At 39.5% G+C, this 17,130-nt stretch overlaps 1 protein-coding gene across 3 annotated transcripts; it reads right to left on the bottom strand.

Moving 5' to 3' along the window:
- Positions 1-4,959: 4,959 nt before the first annotated feature.
- Positions 4,960-16,741, bottom strand: POU1F1 (POU class 1 homeobox 1). 3 transcript variants are annotated; one of them, XM_049824618.1, is made up of 7 exons: positions 16,600-16,741; positions 13,734-13,883; positions 12,720-12,837; positions 11,486-11,727; positions 9,491-9,655; positions 7,960-8,020; positions 4,960-5,173 (listed from the first exon to the last, which is right to left on the bottom strand). In XM_049824618.1, exons 1-7 carry the CDS (start codon positions 16,739-16,741, stop codon positions 4,960-4,962), a joined length of 1,092 nt encoding a protein of 363 aa, XP_049680575.1. The 3 variants fall into 3 exon arrangements, with proteins under 3 accessions (XP_049680575.1, XP_049680576.1, XP_049680577.1); XM_049824619.1 differs by having other exon boundaries at positions 13,734-13,799; XM_049824620.1 differs by lacking the exon at positions 12,720-12,837 and having other exon boundaries at positions 11,486-11,731.
- Positions 16,742-17,130: the final 389 nt, after the last annotated feature.

Here is a 17,130-nt window from a genome sequence, read left to right as displayed (position 1 = left end):
GATTTTTCTATGGTCTCTGAACTGCATCAGCATGGTTCTAGCTTTAAATGGAACGCATCGGGCTAGTGAAATGAGAACTGTTCATATTTTAAATAGATGACAAACTCTGAGAATTCAGTTCCCAGTTATGACTTCCCAGATGGTGTGAAGTTCCTCAGCCCTTAGCCTGCTGGAGATTATTTGCCCTTCAGTTGTGCTGATTTAGTGGGGCTGTTCATTGAACAGAAACAACAAGATCATCTTGGCTTTGAAAAGAGAAAAGCAAAATACCTTCCAAGAGTGAAACCAGGATAACTGTGGGGGGACAGACTTCATAAAGAGACTTTGCTGCTAGAGAAAGTGTAGCAGGAAACCATAACCTCTATGAATCTACTGTTATTGTATCATCTGCTTCTTAGGACTGATGTCAACAGAGAGAGAAAAAACATAGGTGAGCCCTCATCTGTTTTTGGCATAGAAATGCAGGTGTTCTTTCTCTTTGAAGAAGTAATGGACAAACTATGAGTCTGTGAGGTAGTGGGTAGGAATGTGTAAGTTTACATAGTGCATATATCCAATATGAGGAGAATTTTCTTTCTTTTTTTTTTTTTTACAAGTTATTTTGTAAAAATCTAATAAAAGGCTTTTTATTCCACAATGACTTTGTCCTCTGTAGGGTTAGTCTTACACATCTGTCTCTTAGTGGTCTTTCTTTGGTCTTCTGTTAGCTGTGATAAATTTTCCTTTGACCTGAGCTATAAAGCAGCATAATATTTGTTGTAGTTGCTTGTGGGACTTTGACTTAAACTCAACATTCAGTAAAGACTTGATCAAGTTTACGTTCCCTTCTGTTTGTAACTGGGTGCCCAAGTACTGCTCGTAGGCATTGAAGGAGAAACCATAACGTGAAATAGGTAGGTATAAAATTACTGATTTGATTGTATTTTGGTTGAACACCAAGGCTTATGTCCTTTCTGAATGAACTGTGCACTTTATCCTTTTAATGACTGTCAAACCTGGGTGTAATTCTATTACGAGTTCTTTCCTCTGTCTAGGGGGTTTTTGATGAACAGGAATAAAAGCATTGCTTTTTGGTGTCAGTAAGACTGCTAAACTAGGGCTGCTGTCAATATCTATCCAATGTTTCTGTTAATAGTTACCTTTTAAGTCCTGCAGCTCTAATCTGTATAAAAATCTTTCAGTAGTAGAGTTAGAAGTGTTGTAGGTTTGCAGGTTTGCTTATATTTATTTCAATTATAGTTAGTATGTTGTAGGTGTCTAACAAAATTGGATCTCCTACTTAGAAACAAATTCCTTTTAAATCACTCTTAGCAGACAAAAAAACCCAAACCACTCAATCCTTAAACTCCTTTATCTTTGCTGACACCTTAGTAGCAACTGAATCTGGAAGTCTTCAATCCAAGAACAACAATGCAATTGTACATACACCTAAGCATGGCTCTAGTGGGGCAGCCCAAGGTCCATCTCGCCCAGAATCCTACTCTACAAATGCCCATAAGCAATGTCCAGGAAAATATGTTAACAAGATAAATGTAGATGAGACTTCCTCCCCTAATACTCTTCCAACCTCTAACTATTTTCAGTTTGGAGCACTTCCAGAGCCATATGCGAGTTCCTCAACAGCTTTGAGTGGCCTTCTCCTCTGTGAACTTGTCTATATAAATAAACTTATGGCACCCACATTTTTTAGTAGAGGAGTTCTACAGGTTTTTTTCCCCACCATATTAAGAACCACCACTTTTGTTTTTTCTTAAGCTTCCTGCCATCTTCACATGTTTTCTCCTAGTTCTTACATTAGGCAAGATGGTGAACAGCCTGCCTCCATCCAGCCTTTCAATACAGCTCATAATTCAGTAGACCTCAATAGCATTCAATGCACACACATTAAATCTAGAAGAGAGGCAGTAGCTTAAACAGCTACTCAGCTTACCTTTGATCTCAGCTTTGCCTGTATAGGGGCCTTTTCTAGGTCCTTCAGATGAAGGGGACAGAATGCTACACAGTATTTCAGAGACAGGTGAACCACAGATTTAAATATCATAATGTCATTTTGTCCTAGTTGTAACACCCTGCCTTAAGTCACTGGGAAAAGTAAGAGCAAGAAAAAAACCCACAAACATCTCAAAGAAAAATGATGCAGCCCATGTTAGTCAAATGGCCAACTAAACTCTTACTGGCAGGTTTATAAAGCTACCCCTCAGAACTCTTATCTAGGGGGTTTTCCCCAATCAAGAGTGATTGATGGCAATTACCCAGTAAGTTGTTCCTACAGGGGAAAAAAAAAAAAAAAGAATTGCTGCTTTCTCTTAAGTCTAATGGCTGCAGTTGCAGCACATTAAGTTGAGTTCATCCAGGTTTTTTTCTTTAAACAATTCTCTCTAATTTGTTTGTATTTCCATGGAAACAGCTAGATGTGTTTAAGTGGTGGCTGCTTCCTCCATTTAGCCTGTTGTCATTCTTTTGCAAGAAAATGGCATTATGTGTCACCTTTCATTTTATTTTGCTATGCTTCTGCAATTAGCCTTCACTTGTGAGACTTTTTATAAGACTGGAAATGACAATGTTATGGTAAGTCAGCTCTTGAATTAATTATTACAGCTTGCTAAAATGAATAAGCACGTTGGCATGATACACAACTAAAAAAGCAAAGTGCTAACCAAAACAGAACTACAAACCATTACCTGAAATACCAAATGTATGAGAATAGTTTATTGGTTGTGGGGGTTGGGAAGTACAGGCTTATAGCATTTCTAGGAAGCCTTTTATAATTAAGAAAATAATTTGGAATATAAATAAAATTTATATATATCGGATAGTAGTTTCAACGTACATAACATTAGATCACATAACATGAAAGGTACACAAATGCATGCCACCGCCTTCACTGAGTGCTAATCTTCTAACTATTTATCTTGCATCCTTTTGGAGAGTCATGATCTGTCGATCACATGTGGTGGATAAAGGTTACAGCTTGGTCTGCTGCAGTGGGTGAGCTATGCTGGTGATGAGAACAGCCTGAAGAGAGTACTTGGCACAATTTCTCCCCTTTGAGTTATTAAATTGAAGTTTTCTTCTAAATCAAGGTTATAGCAATGCATTCATCCATAAAAATGTATTTTTTTTTTAACTCCAGGAGCCTGATTTCCATAGCTGAATATGCCTATGGTCACTGTAATAGGTATCAGAGATAATTTAATGTACACTAGAGAGAGAGCACTTAACTTGTACACACTGCTTCTAAGTGGTCTTGAACATTAAACTCCTTTTGCTTTCTGTGGGCCTATTATCGAGACATTTTCTAAATCATCAGGTCTGTTTTATGGAAAAATAACATGTATCTGGCCAGTACTACTTGCATGTACTCAATTTCGGTCCTGGGAAAACAGTCAAAAATACATATATGGTAATGGGCTGTTCTAATAACAATGAGCAGGGCTAATGAGATGGCTGGATAATCTATCCCTAGTGAGTACTACAGTCATTAATTCAGTTTCTCAGTGCCTGTCTTTCTGATAGGTGGATCTCTGGCACTGTGTCCCCCGTGTCCCCATACCCCCCCCCCCCCCCCAATTATCTCTCTAGGCTAGAGGATGATGAAAAAGGGTTTATTTTCAATTAGTGGGGTGTAAGAGAGTGGGAATGCGCAGTGCAATAAATGCTTTGTGTGGGTACTTATTTCAGAGCTCAAGGGCCTTCTTTTTTTAGCTTAGCACACTATCTCTGGTGTAAGTATGTCCACACATGGATTTAATCAGAAAAAAATACAATGCAGAGAAAGCCCAAAGTAATAAAACCCCTGATAATTCTCTAGTTTTTTCCCCACAGTCACAAAGTCTTAAGGTAAGGTAAATTGTATCCCAATTTTTATAGCTAAGCCTATCCAAACAAAACTTTAAGGCATATAATAAATGAGCAAAAATTACCTCTAATAACAAGCATTAAAAAAAAGTCACTTCTACCTGACACCCATTGAAAGCAGTCAAATGGTACACTGAGACAGAGCACACAGTAGACACAGTGGTGACACCTCTGTACTGGTAAGCTTACTCTACTGTAAACAATGTCAACAATTGCTGCACATTTCTAACAGCTTTGTCCTGAACTTACACAAGAAATTTACCTGATTCACTCAGAAGTGTACAGCTGTTGTAAGCGGGTAGCTGAGTTTGAGCTGTTCTTTGGAAAGGCAGGTCCTTCAGGTACCATTCTGCTACCTGGCTCTCAGATCTAGTGGCAGTCCTAAGATCCCATGGGTATATCCCATTCTTGGCCATAACTAGATATTCCGCAGTGTCACCACTGCTTGTTTAAGGTCACTTATTCACCTTCTCTTCCTTGAAGTTCTCATTTCTTTCTGATGCTGAGTGTTCACCACTGGAGATGGGACCCTGCCATGTGCCTAATGGCTTAGAATCTCTCAAAGGTTAGTGCAGTTAGCTAGTTAGCACGGGGCGGGAGGGGGCTGGAGGGTGTGGTAAAGCACATGCATGGACATGCAGAGGCAAAATACTTGCAATACTATACCTGCTGATATCAAGCTTCATAACCTTTCTTCGCACATAACACAAAAGCTTTGTTTCGTGATGGTTAGGGTACCTACACGGGGTTCTCCGTTAATCATTAAATGTACCACAGATGCAAGAAAGGCACAGCACAGGCAACCTGCAACTACTTGTGCAACTTGGAAAGCATTTCTAGTTGAATAATGCATAATAGGTTCCTTGCAGTTAAGCAGAGACCTCCAACTCTTTAAATATATGCAGTAGCATTTAATTCATTTCCAAACTTTTACATTAAAATCAGGTCTTCCACAACACACCTCATCTGAAGCTCACTAGCTTTTTAAGAGAAACAAGTGGTTTACTGATTTTTCTTTCTTTTTTTTTTTTTTTTAACAACATAGTATTTACAATACTTACAAAAAGCAAAACAGAAATCCACATCTATACATGGAAAGTTTTACCGGCATTCATGATGCTCCTTGATAATAGAACTAAAGGTGTTCTGATGTAAACTTGTCTTCACTCTTTTTTCCCTTTGTCTTCTGTTGCAAAACCAAACTCTCACAACTTCTTTCTCAAGATTGAGCCCCTCAGCCATCCTCATAATTTCCTGAGAAGAAGGCTTATTTTGTTCTCCAAAGTGTCTTTCTAGGGCTTCTTTGGCAGCAATACTGGATAAAGGGATAAAATGTCACCTTCAAAAACTTTTCTGGCACACTCCAGCTTTAACCACTAGTTCAGGAGAAGGGTTAAGTAAGAGCACAGAAGATAGTGACTTGGTTTGTTTCCTCTTTTTCTATGTAAAGGAAACCCCCAGAGCTTAAAGTACACTGTATTCCTTTGCTGACATGAACAGCATGACATCATGCAGAATTTCAGCATGGAGTAATTTAAAGGCAAAACCAGCATCAAGTTCAGTGCAATTTCAGTGGTAATCATGAAATGTTTGCGCTTCTTGGTGTTCTTGAGGAGATACTAGCTAGATATGAACCGGATCACAGGAATTGGAACAAGCCTGCCCACCCGTTCTGCCCCAGTTACAGCAGTGTTGTGAGGGTTAAGCAAATGCACATCGGTGGGGTTACCTGGTTGTGTCACATCATTTGGGCTTACAAAGGGGAAGAGCTCCATCAGTTACAACTGGGGAAATGTATGTTGTTTCAAGTTCTGCATTTCATTTTGTTATGGAGAGGGCGCTAGTATTTCTAGAAATCACAGAGATTACAGCAATCTATTTTAGCAATCATCACATTTTCTAAAAGTCTGCCTTAATCTATTCCTCACAATCAGCAATGACCAAAGTTGAGTGGTTCAATAAACAAAATAAGTTAAGACTCCTATCTTTTCTTATTGTCAGATAGAGTTTCCTTAACGTTTGTATTACATATTCTCAGGAAACAAAGAGTATCTGCAACATGCTTGTGTGGCAACAGGATGCATCCAAAACTGGCTTCACCAGTAGCTGTAATTTCTTTGGACACAAGAGGGCACTTCATGCATTATTCTGGAAATGAGGTGCAGGTATTTCTGTTACAGAAATATACAAAGTATCTGCTGGAGTTCTAGTTATTTCATTAATTCGTCTGTAATGCGTTGTTGCTCTTTCATTTATAGGTCTATTTTGCAGTGTTTAGTAACATTATGAGAACCCCCTAGTTAATAGCATGATGTTCTGCACACACAGAAGTATAAAACCATCACTAGTTTCGACTAACAGTTTCTTAGGCTTTTTAATCAAAGCAGAAAATAAAATAGCTTCCACAAATTCAAAACAAGTAGTTTTTGCTCAGGGTATGAGTAACCAAATTTGATTAGTGGGACTTTTGTTTTACCTCTAGTTTGCCTTCAAACATCCATTAAGAATTGCTACGAGTAAGGCTGCAGTTTGGATAAAGTCCTGGTTAGTTTGAGGTCTTCAAACTGAGATCCTAGATGCCTTCAAAGGAACAATTCATATTCGTCAACAACTCATCAAAATAATGAGATTTTGTCCTGAACTTCACCTCAATTTTCTGTGCCCTTGACAACCTGCCATATTTGATACTCCCAGTGCAGTGGGGTTAGATGTAAAAGCAGGAATAATTAAAAAATGCTTAATATGAGGACTGATTTCCTCAATAGCTGTTAAAAAACAACACCAAAACCCACAATGTTAGATGAGCAGACTTCAGCAGGCTCCTCTAGCCAGGAAAAAACACCTAGGACAGAGATGCTCTCAACTCACAGCTCTCACGCAGGCCATAATACATAAACTGGGCAAGGTCTTGGCATGGCCGCTCAAGGCCTCAATGGCTTGTAGAGAAGCTGAGAGGAGAATCTGGCCTCCCAAGAGTAAAGCTTCATCCCTGGTGAGGTGCTGTGACTAGCAAATGAGCTATGAAGCATCTCCCATCGCCACTTCACTCCTAATTGAGAAACATCCCCTCAGAGGAATACTTCTTTAAAAAGTCAGAGAGAAACAACATCTTCATTTTATTCCTTATATGAAAGGCAATAACTCAAAAAACAAGTCTCAAGTGGAATGTGAGAGGAGAAGGTACATGTTGTGGTTGTGGGACTATAAAGCAGCTTACGTCTCTGGCAGGTGGCCCTGCACACGGGGAAGGATCCCTGTTCAAAGAACAGGCAATTTACTGTAACAGGTAGGGCCTGACAGCACCAGGGTTGAGCCCGGAGTCACACAAATTCCCTTCCTGTGGAACAATATTATACAGCTCCTTGGAGGCCCCCTTGAGTGAATTCTTCTTCACGAAAGGTTATCAGAGTCTGGGATGTCTAAAGAAGAAGGAAATACCCCATGTTCTCATTTTGCCTATTTGGTATTTGGTTTTTGTAATATGATTTACCAGCCTACTTGATTTCCAGGTGGAGTTGAGGCTAGATAGATGGTAGATGTTGGCCACCTGAGATGTGGGAAACGGGAGAAGGAGGTTCCCAGAACAACTCCCTGTTTTTTCCCTTTAGCTCATTAAAGTGTTTCTTTGGGAACTCCAAAGAAGCCAGTGACAGAGGATAGGGACAGGGATGTAGTATTAGGTGTAAAAATTTGCCTTCAAACTTCCCAGACCTCAGTTCTCTGGCAGAATAATGTAATTTATTTTGGTATAATGTAGAACCTCCCAAAATGAAAATAAGAATGCTCTGATACCTTATTCACTATATAGATATCATAAAATTTGGGCAGAATTGGATTTATTTTTTTTTTTCATATTAAAGCGTGTTGTCATATGTTGAAAAAAGTCTTTAATTGGGAAAAATATTATATTTGGAGTAAACTGGGAGTTTGGAGAGTTATGCTGTTATTTTCCACTGGAATGTTTCAAAATAGTGAAATATTTTTAAATGCTAGCTATAGAGATTCATTAATAGAAAATAACATTTTGATTTTGAACCCAACAAAAAAGAAGCATCTTAGCCAAAGTAGTTTCTAACATATAACACCCTAAATATTTATTACCTTATGGTGGTTCTGCGCTTTCTCTTCCGCTCATTCACTCCAACTTTTTCATTGTATAAAGCTGTATTAAAAACAAAACAAAACCTGGCAGTTACCTTCCACAGAGAATGGAAAAGAAGCAGAATCATCTCCAGAAAAAAAAAAACCCCTTTCTTTGAAGACAGAAGAAAGCTAACAGCTAATGCTGCTGAATAAGAGCAGCACCACACATAGGAGCACTTCTTTCTTTAGGATGGTTGGTCGTTGTTCTACCTCCACCTGTAAATGCTTATAAGCAAAAATGGTGTGCCACCAATAAAGCTGCAAACAGCACTGGCTCTGTGCATATGTACCTGCTGAGCTGTACTTCAGCCCCCTCCTTTGACATACCTTGTTCCTCCCACCCTGCAGTCTGGGGAGATGGAGTCCGTTTCCATACCCCTTGGCTACCTCACCCTCTTTCTTCAGAAATACAGCCTTGGCTCCCAACCCCATTTATTCACCTGCCTCTTCCGCCCCACTTTCTGATGGACAACTTCCCCCTCACTTCTCAGAGGACACTGCCTGCATACATGATCTTACCCTGCAGCTCAAGCCTGTAATGCTGCTCAGGCAGTCAGCAGCTGCTACCCACCACAACCCCCTCACAAGCGATTCTTGCCATGTGCTGGCCACATTAGGTAGGCCTCCGGTTTCTAGCGCAGTTACAGGGGGAGTAAGCTTTCCACCTTTTGTTCAAAGGAAACTGAAGTGTGTGGCAGAAGCAGCTGTTTAACAACATTTCCCAATGTTGAATACCACACAAATTCAAAAAGTAGCATTAAGATCATCTTCTCTTTCTTCCTATGCTAGGTGAGTGCTGCACAGTGGACGTCCTGGCTTTCAATGTCACCCCCAGGCATACTGCTTCCCAGCATTGCAATTCATCCAGCTGAAAAGGCTGTTCTTTAAGGCAACCCATTTTCTTTAAACCAGCCAACCTGTTCTAAAGTAGACTTCACCCAGTGAACCCCATGACTCTTCCTGCAACTGGAAAGTAACTGGGCAAAAGGAAGGATATCCACTAGTAGCAAAATGTCACATCAAAAACCTCTATGCCATGCTATTCTTCTTCAGGGTTAAAAGACTGCTGCCTCAGCTGAACTCAGGTCCTTTCCTCCGTGGCCGTATCTCATATGCCAGAGGTTGGAAGGAAGAGTCCTTTGCTAATGAAGAATCCCTGTACACTGCTAAACGGGCTGTCCTGCAGATCCTAATAATGGCTCTGACTTATGCTACAGGACTGGAGCTAGTTTGCTGGGTTGGGACTGAAAGAAATTACTTCCAGTAGGCCAAGTGAAGTTTCTGCTATTCTGTACCCTCCATGCATTTCAGTTTGCCCCCTCTTGCTCACCTAAAAACAATAACCAAAATTTAATATAAGCACACCTTAGTATTTAAAGCTGGTAAACCAAAAACTTTAGTCTATGGAAGATGTGTATTAGTCCTTCAACATATATACAGGATTCTGGTTTAAATGCAAATCAATATTTAGAGGATTTCAATTCTCTACCTCCCACTTGTTCTGCTTCCTCCAGCCACTTGGACAGTATCGATTTCAGTTTGCATGCGTTCTTGAAACTCAGCTGCAGGTTTTCAAACCGGCAAATAGTAGTTTGGCTGAATTCCGAGCCATGCACAGCAGCCAGTGCTTCTCCAACGTTGGTTTGTGTATAACCTGTCAAAAACAAAGATAAAAAAGCCACTTTGGAGCTTTCTGAAAGGGTTACTTTCCTTAAGACACTTAGCCCTTCACTGCTGCCTCTTACGAAGTGTGTGCCTGCAGTGTCTTCAGGATGGGCTTTCTGCAGATGTCTTTGTGGCTGACTCTGAGCTCGCCTCAGAGACATGTTCAGTCTCCTGTTGGTTTCAGTGGAGTTTTACCCTGATTTAGTGGAGTTTTACACTCCAAGATTAGTGATTTGAGAAGGATCCAAACACCCCATATCTTTCTTTCTATAGATGGTGCAACGGCAATAAGCTAATCCCTGGCAGCACCGCTGGTGTCCTGTTATTTGTTACAACAACTAAGTTGAAGCGATCAGAGAAATGCTGCAGTTTCCATGCAGACACTGACTTCGTAACAGCAGCTTCCCCCCTGTTCAGTGATCTGAATGTGTATCTGCCATGTTCATGGGTCTGGCTCATCATCCTTGCTTTCTGTCTTTGCAACAGAACAGGCAGGATCTCTTTAGATGCTGAATGTCTCACGAGGCAGCTTTTTACCTCCATTTTGATTGCACTAACTCTGCGTGTCTCAGTCTCAGACACACAGCCCATATTGGCTCTGTCTTCCCCTGTAAAGCTCAACCTCAGATTAGTTTTCCTGTGCAAATTGCATTTTTCCCATCAGAGCATTAAGCCCAGTCTTACAGGCTCTGTCTCATTTGTTTGCATCAGAGGAAGTTTTGTTCCCTCAAATTCAGAATGAAAGTGAAGTAATAATTACAGGGGTTAACAGTGTGGGACCTAGCAAACCTTTCCATTGCTGTGGCTGACATTAAATATATAATATACAGCAAAACTGACCAAGTTGCAAAACTATTTTAAACCCTAAAGTTTTGTTTCAGTCCTTACTTTTACACTGCAAATGGAACACACTAGCTTTCTAGCTGTTGAGGTAATGCATAGATACCTGTAATAACCTTGTAATTTTTTTACATTTATAAAGCTAGAAGGATGCCCTATTCTGTAATGATACAATGTAATGCTATAAGTGATAATGTCAAAATTGCAACTCTTCATTCGGAGTACCCAATATTCATAAAGAGGGCTGAAACTGCAGCACTGGATGTTATTTTTTTTCAGTACAGTTCAAACAAGGGTGAGACAGGCTTTTACTTTGCAATGTACCTCTATCCCCTACAGGTGAGAAAGACAGGGCTCAGTCTACTTTTGTCCTTCGCTATGATTGTCCAGTGAAAGACAAGCACCTCACTGGAGACCCTCTAATGCAATCCATCTCGCATCAGCCCCAGTCGTTATCAGACAGCAACAAAAATATCAGTAGCTGCTGTACCTGTGTCTTGGCACAAGAAAATAAACCAGGAAGAGAAGCTTCCTACTAGCATGAAAGATTTGCCATGGATATCACCCATCTTGTATACTGAAATGACATTGCACCATGAGATGAAACACTTTGTGGGGAAGAGGATGGGTAGGAGAAGTTAAAGCATGTGCTGCCCTAAGTTGCAGAAAATCTGGGACTGTGCAAAATAACGTACCTGTTACTGAATGTACTTTAATGAAAAGCAATAATTTTCTCTGCACTTAAGACAAATAATTTAAGGGCAGGAAAGTTTAAAGTAATTTTCTGTGTACTAAGTTGCAAAAAGCTGAAGTTCATTAATCAGCGCAAGTTTTCTAGGAATGGAGAAAGTTTGGCAGTGCAAGGCAGGATTAGCGTTATGATTAGACAACTGCAGAGGCTAGATCATAAAACATTCAGAAATAATTGGTCTTTCACGGGAATGTTTCAGCCTTTTGTTCCCAGTCATGAAGCACATACCCAGCTTAATTCTCCGCAGCTTAAATTCATTAGCAAATTTCTCCAGTTCCCTGATTTCAGGGGAGTCCATGTCAATGGGCTCTTCGACAGACTTGCTTTTTCTGCGGAACTCTTGCTTGAAGTCTGCGGCAGTGGGATCGTCCGTGAGGAGGGACTGGTGCATGGGCGTGAAGCCATGGCCAAGGGCACAGGAGCTGGCGCTCAGGGCATGCTCCGGGAATTTGTAAAGGCAAGGGGTCAGGCTACCTGAGCAACACCAAAAAGAAAACTCAGTATAGTCATTCTCTGCTGCTACACAATGAAAACATGCCTTCATCATCTCATAATCCATGTCTGTAATATTTATTATATAACATATGCAAAAGTATCCAAGAGTGAGAATCTCCTAGGAGATATGGTCTCTCTCATCCCAATACGTGAAAAATGATGAACAGCCACTTTCACAGGCCACAGCCATCCTATTTCTTAGCAAACTCTGATGCACTTAAATAAGACAGTAAATGGTCCAAACTTAAACAAATAACAATCCAAGGCCTCAGCTGGAATTAAGTGGCACAACAAGATTGATGGATGTATGTCATTTTGAGCCACAGAAAATGTGCCAGTCTCTCTTTTCTGGTACAAAGTATATTTCCATGTAAATACCGTTTGATGCTCAGACAAGATAATATCTTGGTTTAGCTTCAGCATAAAATTTGTCTGTGGAAAGTACACAGGTAAGAGCTCAAAGGAAAAAAACCCCAAAACCCAGAACACATTCAGAATGATCATTCTGGCTTAAAAAAGAAATTGCTGAAGGACAAACCAAAACTATCTGATACTACCTTTTGTTCACAAATATCAGACTTAACAAGGAAATTCAGTCAAGAGTGAAAGCTGGGTTTTTGTTAGATACTGTACATAGAGCTAAAGAGTCTCTGACCTGAAGGGGGGCGGGAAATCATTGTAGAAATATTAACACTCTTCAGTGTATCTGGAGCAGCCAGTAAATTCCAGGTTCTTAGAACAATCTTCCCAATTTTCTAAATTACATAAAACTTTGTGGCAGAACTCAGAACTTCATTGACCTCCCATACCTTTCTCCATTTACTTTTCTTGGCTTCACTGCCCCGACTACTCTCATCAGTGTTGGAAGTTCTAACCCCATAGGAATATTTTATATATATTCATACAGGATAACAACAACAACAAAATTTTCTCAAAGAATAAAGGAAAGACTAAAAAAGAGGAGCACTTGCTTTGCAAGGTGCTGACACCGTTTACCACATTGGGATGTGGCATGCTGCATGTCTGTAAGATGCGACTCTGGGAGAGACTTGCTGATAGCATCTCTGGAGTTGCAGGCTTGATACCTAAAAAAAAAAAAAAAAAAAAAAGTGGGGATAAAAAAAGGAGAAAAAAGAACATGTACTTATTTTGGAATGAAACAAAATGAACTTCTGAGCAATACTTTTCATTTAATACCTATTAACTTTTCCCAGTGATGTGAACAATGCCACGAAAGGTTGCTACAGACACATAGATGCACAATGAAATAGGAGCATTTGGACATTTGCACGCCGTGAAGGAAGTCTACACTCTGTCCCTAAAAAGGCCCTATACAGATGTGCTGACTTACTCTAATATTTCCTTCATTCTTAAGTGAAATAAAATCCTGAGTTTGATTTTGGATTATCTCTGAGTCATGATAATTTCCTGGGGGTTGTGTTAACTTGGTTCCTGGCATTATCTCATTGACTGCTACCTGAACTTGCATAGAGTAACAATTCCTCTTTCTTACTCAGCCTGGGACACGGGAAACTGAGCAGGATGCTAGCATACATTCTTAAGTGTAAAAATCCATGATCAGCTGTATGATCTGCCTACCCTTCCACCACGTCACCATTTTACTTTATAGCTCCAGTCAGGGCTCCATCACCCCAGGTACTGGTAATACACAGGTATATTGGGTACATCACTCCTGGTCCCTCAAAAAGAGATGATCACCAGGGGCAGTCGACATAGGTAAGCAAAAAGAGCAGCACTGTCCCAGTCTTGTAAAGAGAAATAAGATACAGAGTGATTTCCCAAGCGATGCAGAGGTTTGGGGAAACTCTGGGCCCTAACCCCTAATTTCCTAACCCCTTTTCTAGTGCCTTAGCCCCAGTTCTGTCTTCTTTAAGCAACTGTCTTGAATCGGTCCCACTAAAGGAAAACTGACCCAAATCAACATGCTAATAGCTCACACAGTTGAGCGTATGTCTCTTACCTGCCATCACCCCATAGGTAGATGGTTGATTTCCGTAATGACAGGAAGGCACAGAGTAATGAAGGCCTGCCGAAGCGTTCCCCAAAGTTGTCATGGCAAAGCGGATATGGGAGCATATAGGAGTTTGGATCAAAGACAAAACAGACAGGACTGGTAAGAAAATGTGTGAGGATTCAAGACACAGCCTGTAAGTTCAGAGACAGACAGTATCCTTGTATGTAGTTTTTGTGTGCATTCAGTAAGCATTTAACTCTGGGCCGTAACTGTCAGGTTAACGCTGCTGGAAGTCCAGGCGCTTGGACAGGTCACACCAAACAAAACTGCCAGTATAAATAGTGAGATACCCTCTGAGCCAAGACCAGAAATTGTCAAGCTGTGGTCTCGATCCATTATTTGTAGTATAATCTATGGGCATAACCCAGTTTACGTAGACTGCTGGGCAAGGGAAGCATTGAACTCTTCAGGAGGAAAGCAGTCCCTCTCCCCACCCAACTTCCACACACCATTTCATTTAATCTTACATAAAAATTTGCTCTATGTTCCCAGAATATTGATTGGCTTCACTGCCGTGCAAACCCCACATTAAGGAAGGCAATATTTTATGCATGCCTAAGACCTGGGTTTCCAAAAGCAGCAGTTTGGGACATTTGCTTTAAGGCATCCAGAAGTTGCATTTTCTTAAGTGCCAAGCCACCAAAAACATCTTAGAGTGCTTTGGCAGAGTGGTAGGGAAACAGAATGACAGAGTCTAGGCTCTTCTAAAAAGTTAGGCCTAAATCAACATTTTCTATGATCAGCACCAACAAACACACAATTAATTTTTCTCTAGTGTTTTCACAGGGATGTTTCAGATCCGTGCTCAGTAATTGCCAGTGCCTGAAGAATCAGTCAATTTTTTACTGAATGCAAAATAAATATGAGTGTTTCTCATGCATAAGTAGGCACCGAAATGCATATACTGTCCTCTCTAACAACTGTTATAAAGTATAATATTAAAAATTCATGTTCATGAGCATTCAGATATGTGAAACTGCACATTAGAGCACACATTCCAGTTGTTCAAAACAATATAATTAATTAGATTAGAATCTTTTTTTTTTTACAACTGTAATCATAACAGGAAAATGTCCTGTTTAGATACACTTATACAGATATAAAATCTACTAAAATTGGCATGCTTATACTAGTATAAATGCACCCAAAACAAAGATTACATTAATAATACTAATGCATTTAGAGCAATGCAACTTTTCTGTTGAGGTAAGATCTAAGTGTTTACTGGTGGTTTTTTTCTATTCTTTCATAATCCATGGACTATCATTTTTATACATAAAAATAGCATTTTCAATGCATTTGCTAGTAAGGATTTTAAATTAAATAGTGAAGATGATACTATTTAAATTAAATAACAATCAAATTGTTGAGGATACTGCAGAACATCAGCTGTATGACATGGTATAGTATTTGAACAGAAGTATATTCACTTTTATTTTGTGATGCAGAATTGTTGCATGCGCTTTAAAAACTGTTTACATTTAACGTAAGTAATTATTAAGAATTCTTTCATGTCTACTTTGTGCACAAATTCTCCTTAGATGCTTTCACCAGAATGGCATTGTTTATTACAGTTTCTGAATATATGTATGAAATTTGTAAACCTTTACTCATTATAGTTAGCACCCTCTGTCACTGCTTCCATTCTCACAGCATCACCTGCTAGATGTGATCCTGTGGCATTTGTCCTTGGGTGGTAACTACACAATATCAAAACCCAAAGCTGAAGCAAATGAGCAAATGCTTTTGGCTGGCTGTCACCATATACTTTTTATTACGAATCAGATGAATCTAGAAAATACTACTATGATACAGATACATAAATTTGGCCTCATGCAAAATTTAAATTCTCCTATTGCCTACTACCACTGTTAACCAACAGCCATATTAGGATATTTTGAGTCTCCTGCTTAATGTATAAGATCGTGTTATCTATCACCAATGCTTAGTTTTCATTACTTACATGCTTGTCCTTACTATTAAGATGTTTTATTACGAATGCATTTCAGGAGAAGGCTAGTTTCTTGTTAAGACTCCAGATAAAATTCTTACCTTAATGTAATTTCAAATAAATAAAACTATTTCTTTTTCTGTTCCTGGAAGCCTTCCATCAACAATTCCTGTATTCCAGAATCCCACTTCTGCAGGTTTAAGGCTGCAAAAAAACTCTCTTTCTTTCTCTGTCTCTCTCTCAGAGAGTTCAATGATTACATAGTCCTAGTATTTAAATGCAATTCATTGGATTATATACACAAACACACAAAATTAAAAAATATCGATGAGACTTCTGCCACCAATTTTGAACATCCCATGTACATCTTAGTCTTGATTCGGTATGCAATATGTTTTGTAAAGCAGCGTTTTTCTTTCTTGAAAACTTCCCCAAATGGTATTTAGACCTGCCCCGTTCTAAATACAACTCCTATTTAAAGTAACTTATATTATCTTAAATTGTAGTTACATAATAAATAAACTTTCAATTAATTTACATGACACTTTTTATTGAAGACTGTATAGTCGTAACAACAGTGATAGTTTTTGAGCCTGTTCTAAGCTAATGCATTGGTAGCATACTTGATCTTAATCCTGTAACAAACTTAAAGCTACAAATTTAGCTAAACCACAAACAGTTGGGGTTTTCCTGATTTACTTATCATGCAAAGTTTTGTGAAAATGCTTCTACTCAAATGTAGTCCCAATCACACATAGCATTGATACCAAACACTTTCAGTATTGCAGAACTCAATGAGCACGTATCATTCAAAAGCATTACAAATGAGATACTGAGAGTAAGATTATTTTTAAAAAGTACCTGTAGACACAACATTGGTGGCATGGTTAGAAACCGGCAGGCACTCTGCGGCGCTGTGATGCATTATCAGAGGCAGAGAGGGAGAAGAGTCAGAATTCAAGGGCACAAAGGTGTCAGATGAAGAAAATGCTTGGCAAGTCATACCCTCCAACAGGCAAAAGAGCCACTTGCCCCTGTTTTTTAACAGAACAGATCCTGTGCGATTAACAGCAGCTCAAACTCTATTCCAGGCTTTTTACCTGCATATAGGTATACAGGAGAGCTCCAGAGCACAGGGACGTCGTGTGCAGGTATTTATACCACTAGGAAATCCCTTTATCCATTTTAATGTTCTTTTCCCAGCAATATTACTATACTGCTATAGAGCCTCCTTCCTTCCCACACAAACACAATACGTGTCCAATTAATGGGGGGACAAGAAGAAGGAAACCAGAGACATGATTTGACAGATATTTTCAATTAGGTCTTTTGTGAAGAACAATGACTAGAAAAAAAATAAATAAAAGTATCGTCTCCAAAGTCAGTAGCAAT

The sequence above is a fragment of the Accipiter gentilis genome, chromosome 21 (assembly GCF_929443795.1).
Source record: "Accipiter gentilis chromosome 21, bAccGen1.1, whole genome shotgun sequence".
Taxonomy (NCBI): Eukaryota; Metazoa; Chordata; class Aves; order Accipitriformes; family Accipitridae; genus Astur; species Astur gentilis.
The sequence above is the reverse complement of the archived record's forward strand: the minus strand, read 5'-3'. Positions and strand labels throughout refer to the sequence as shown.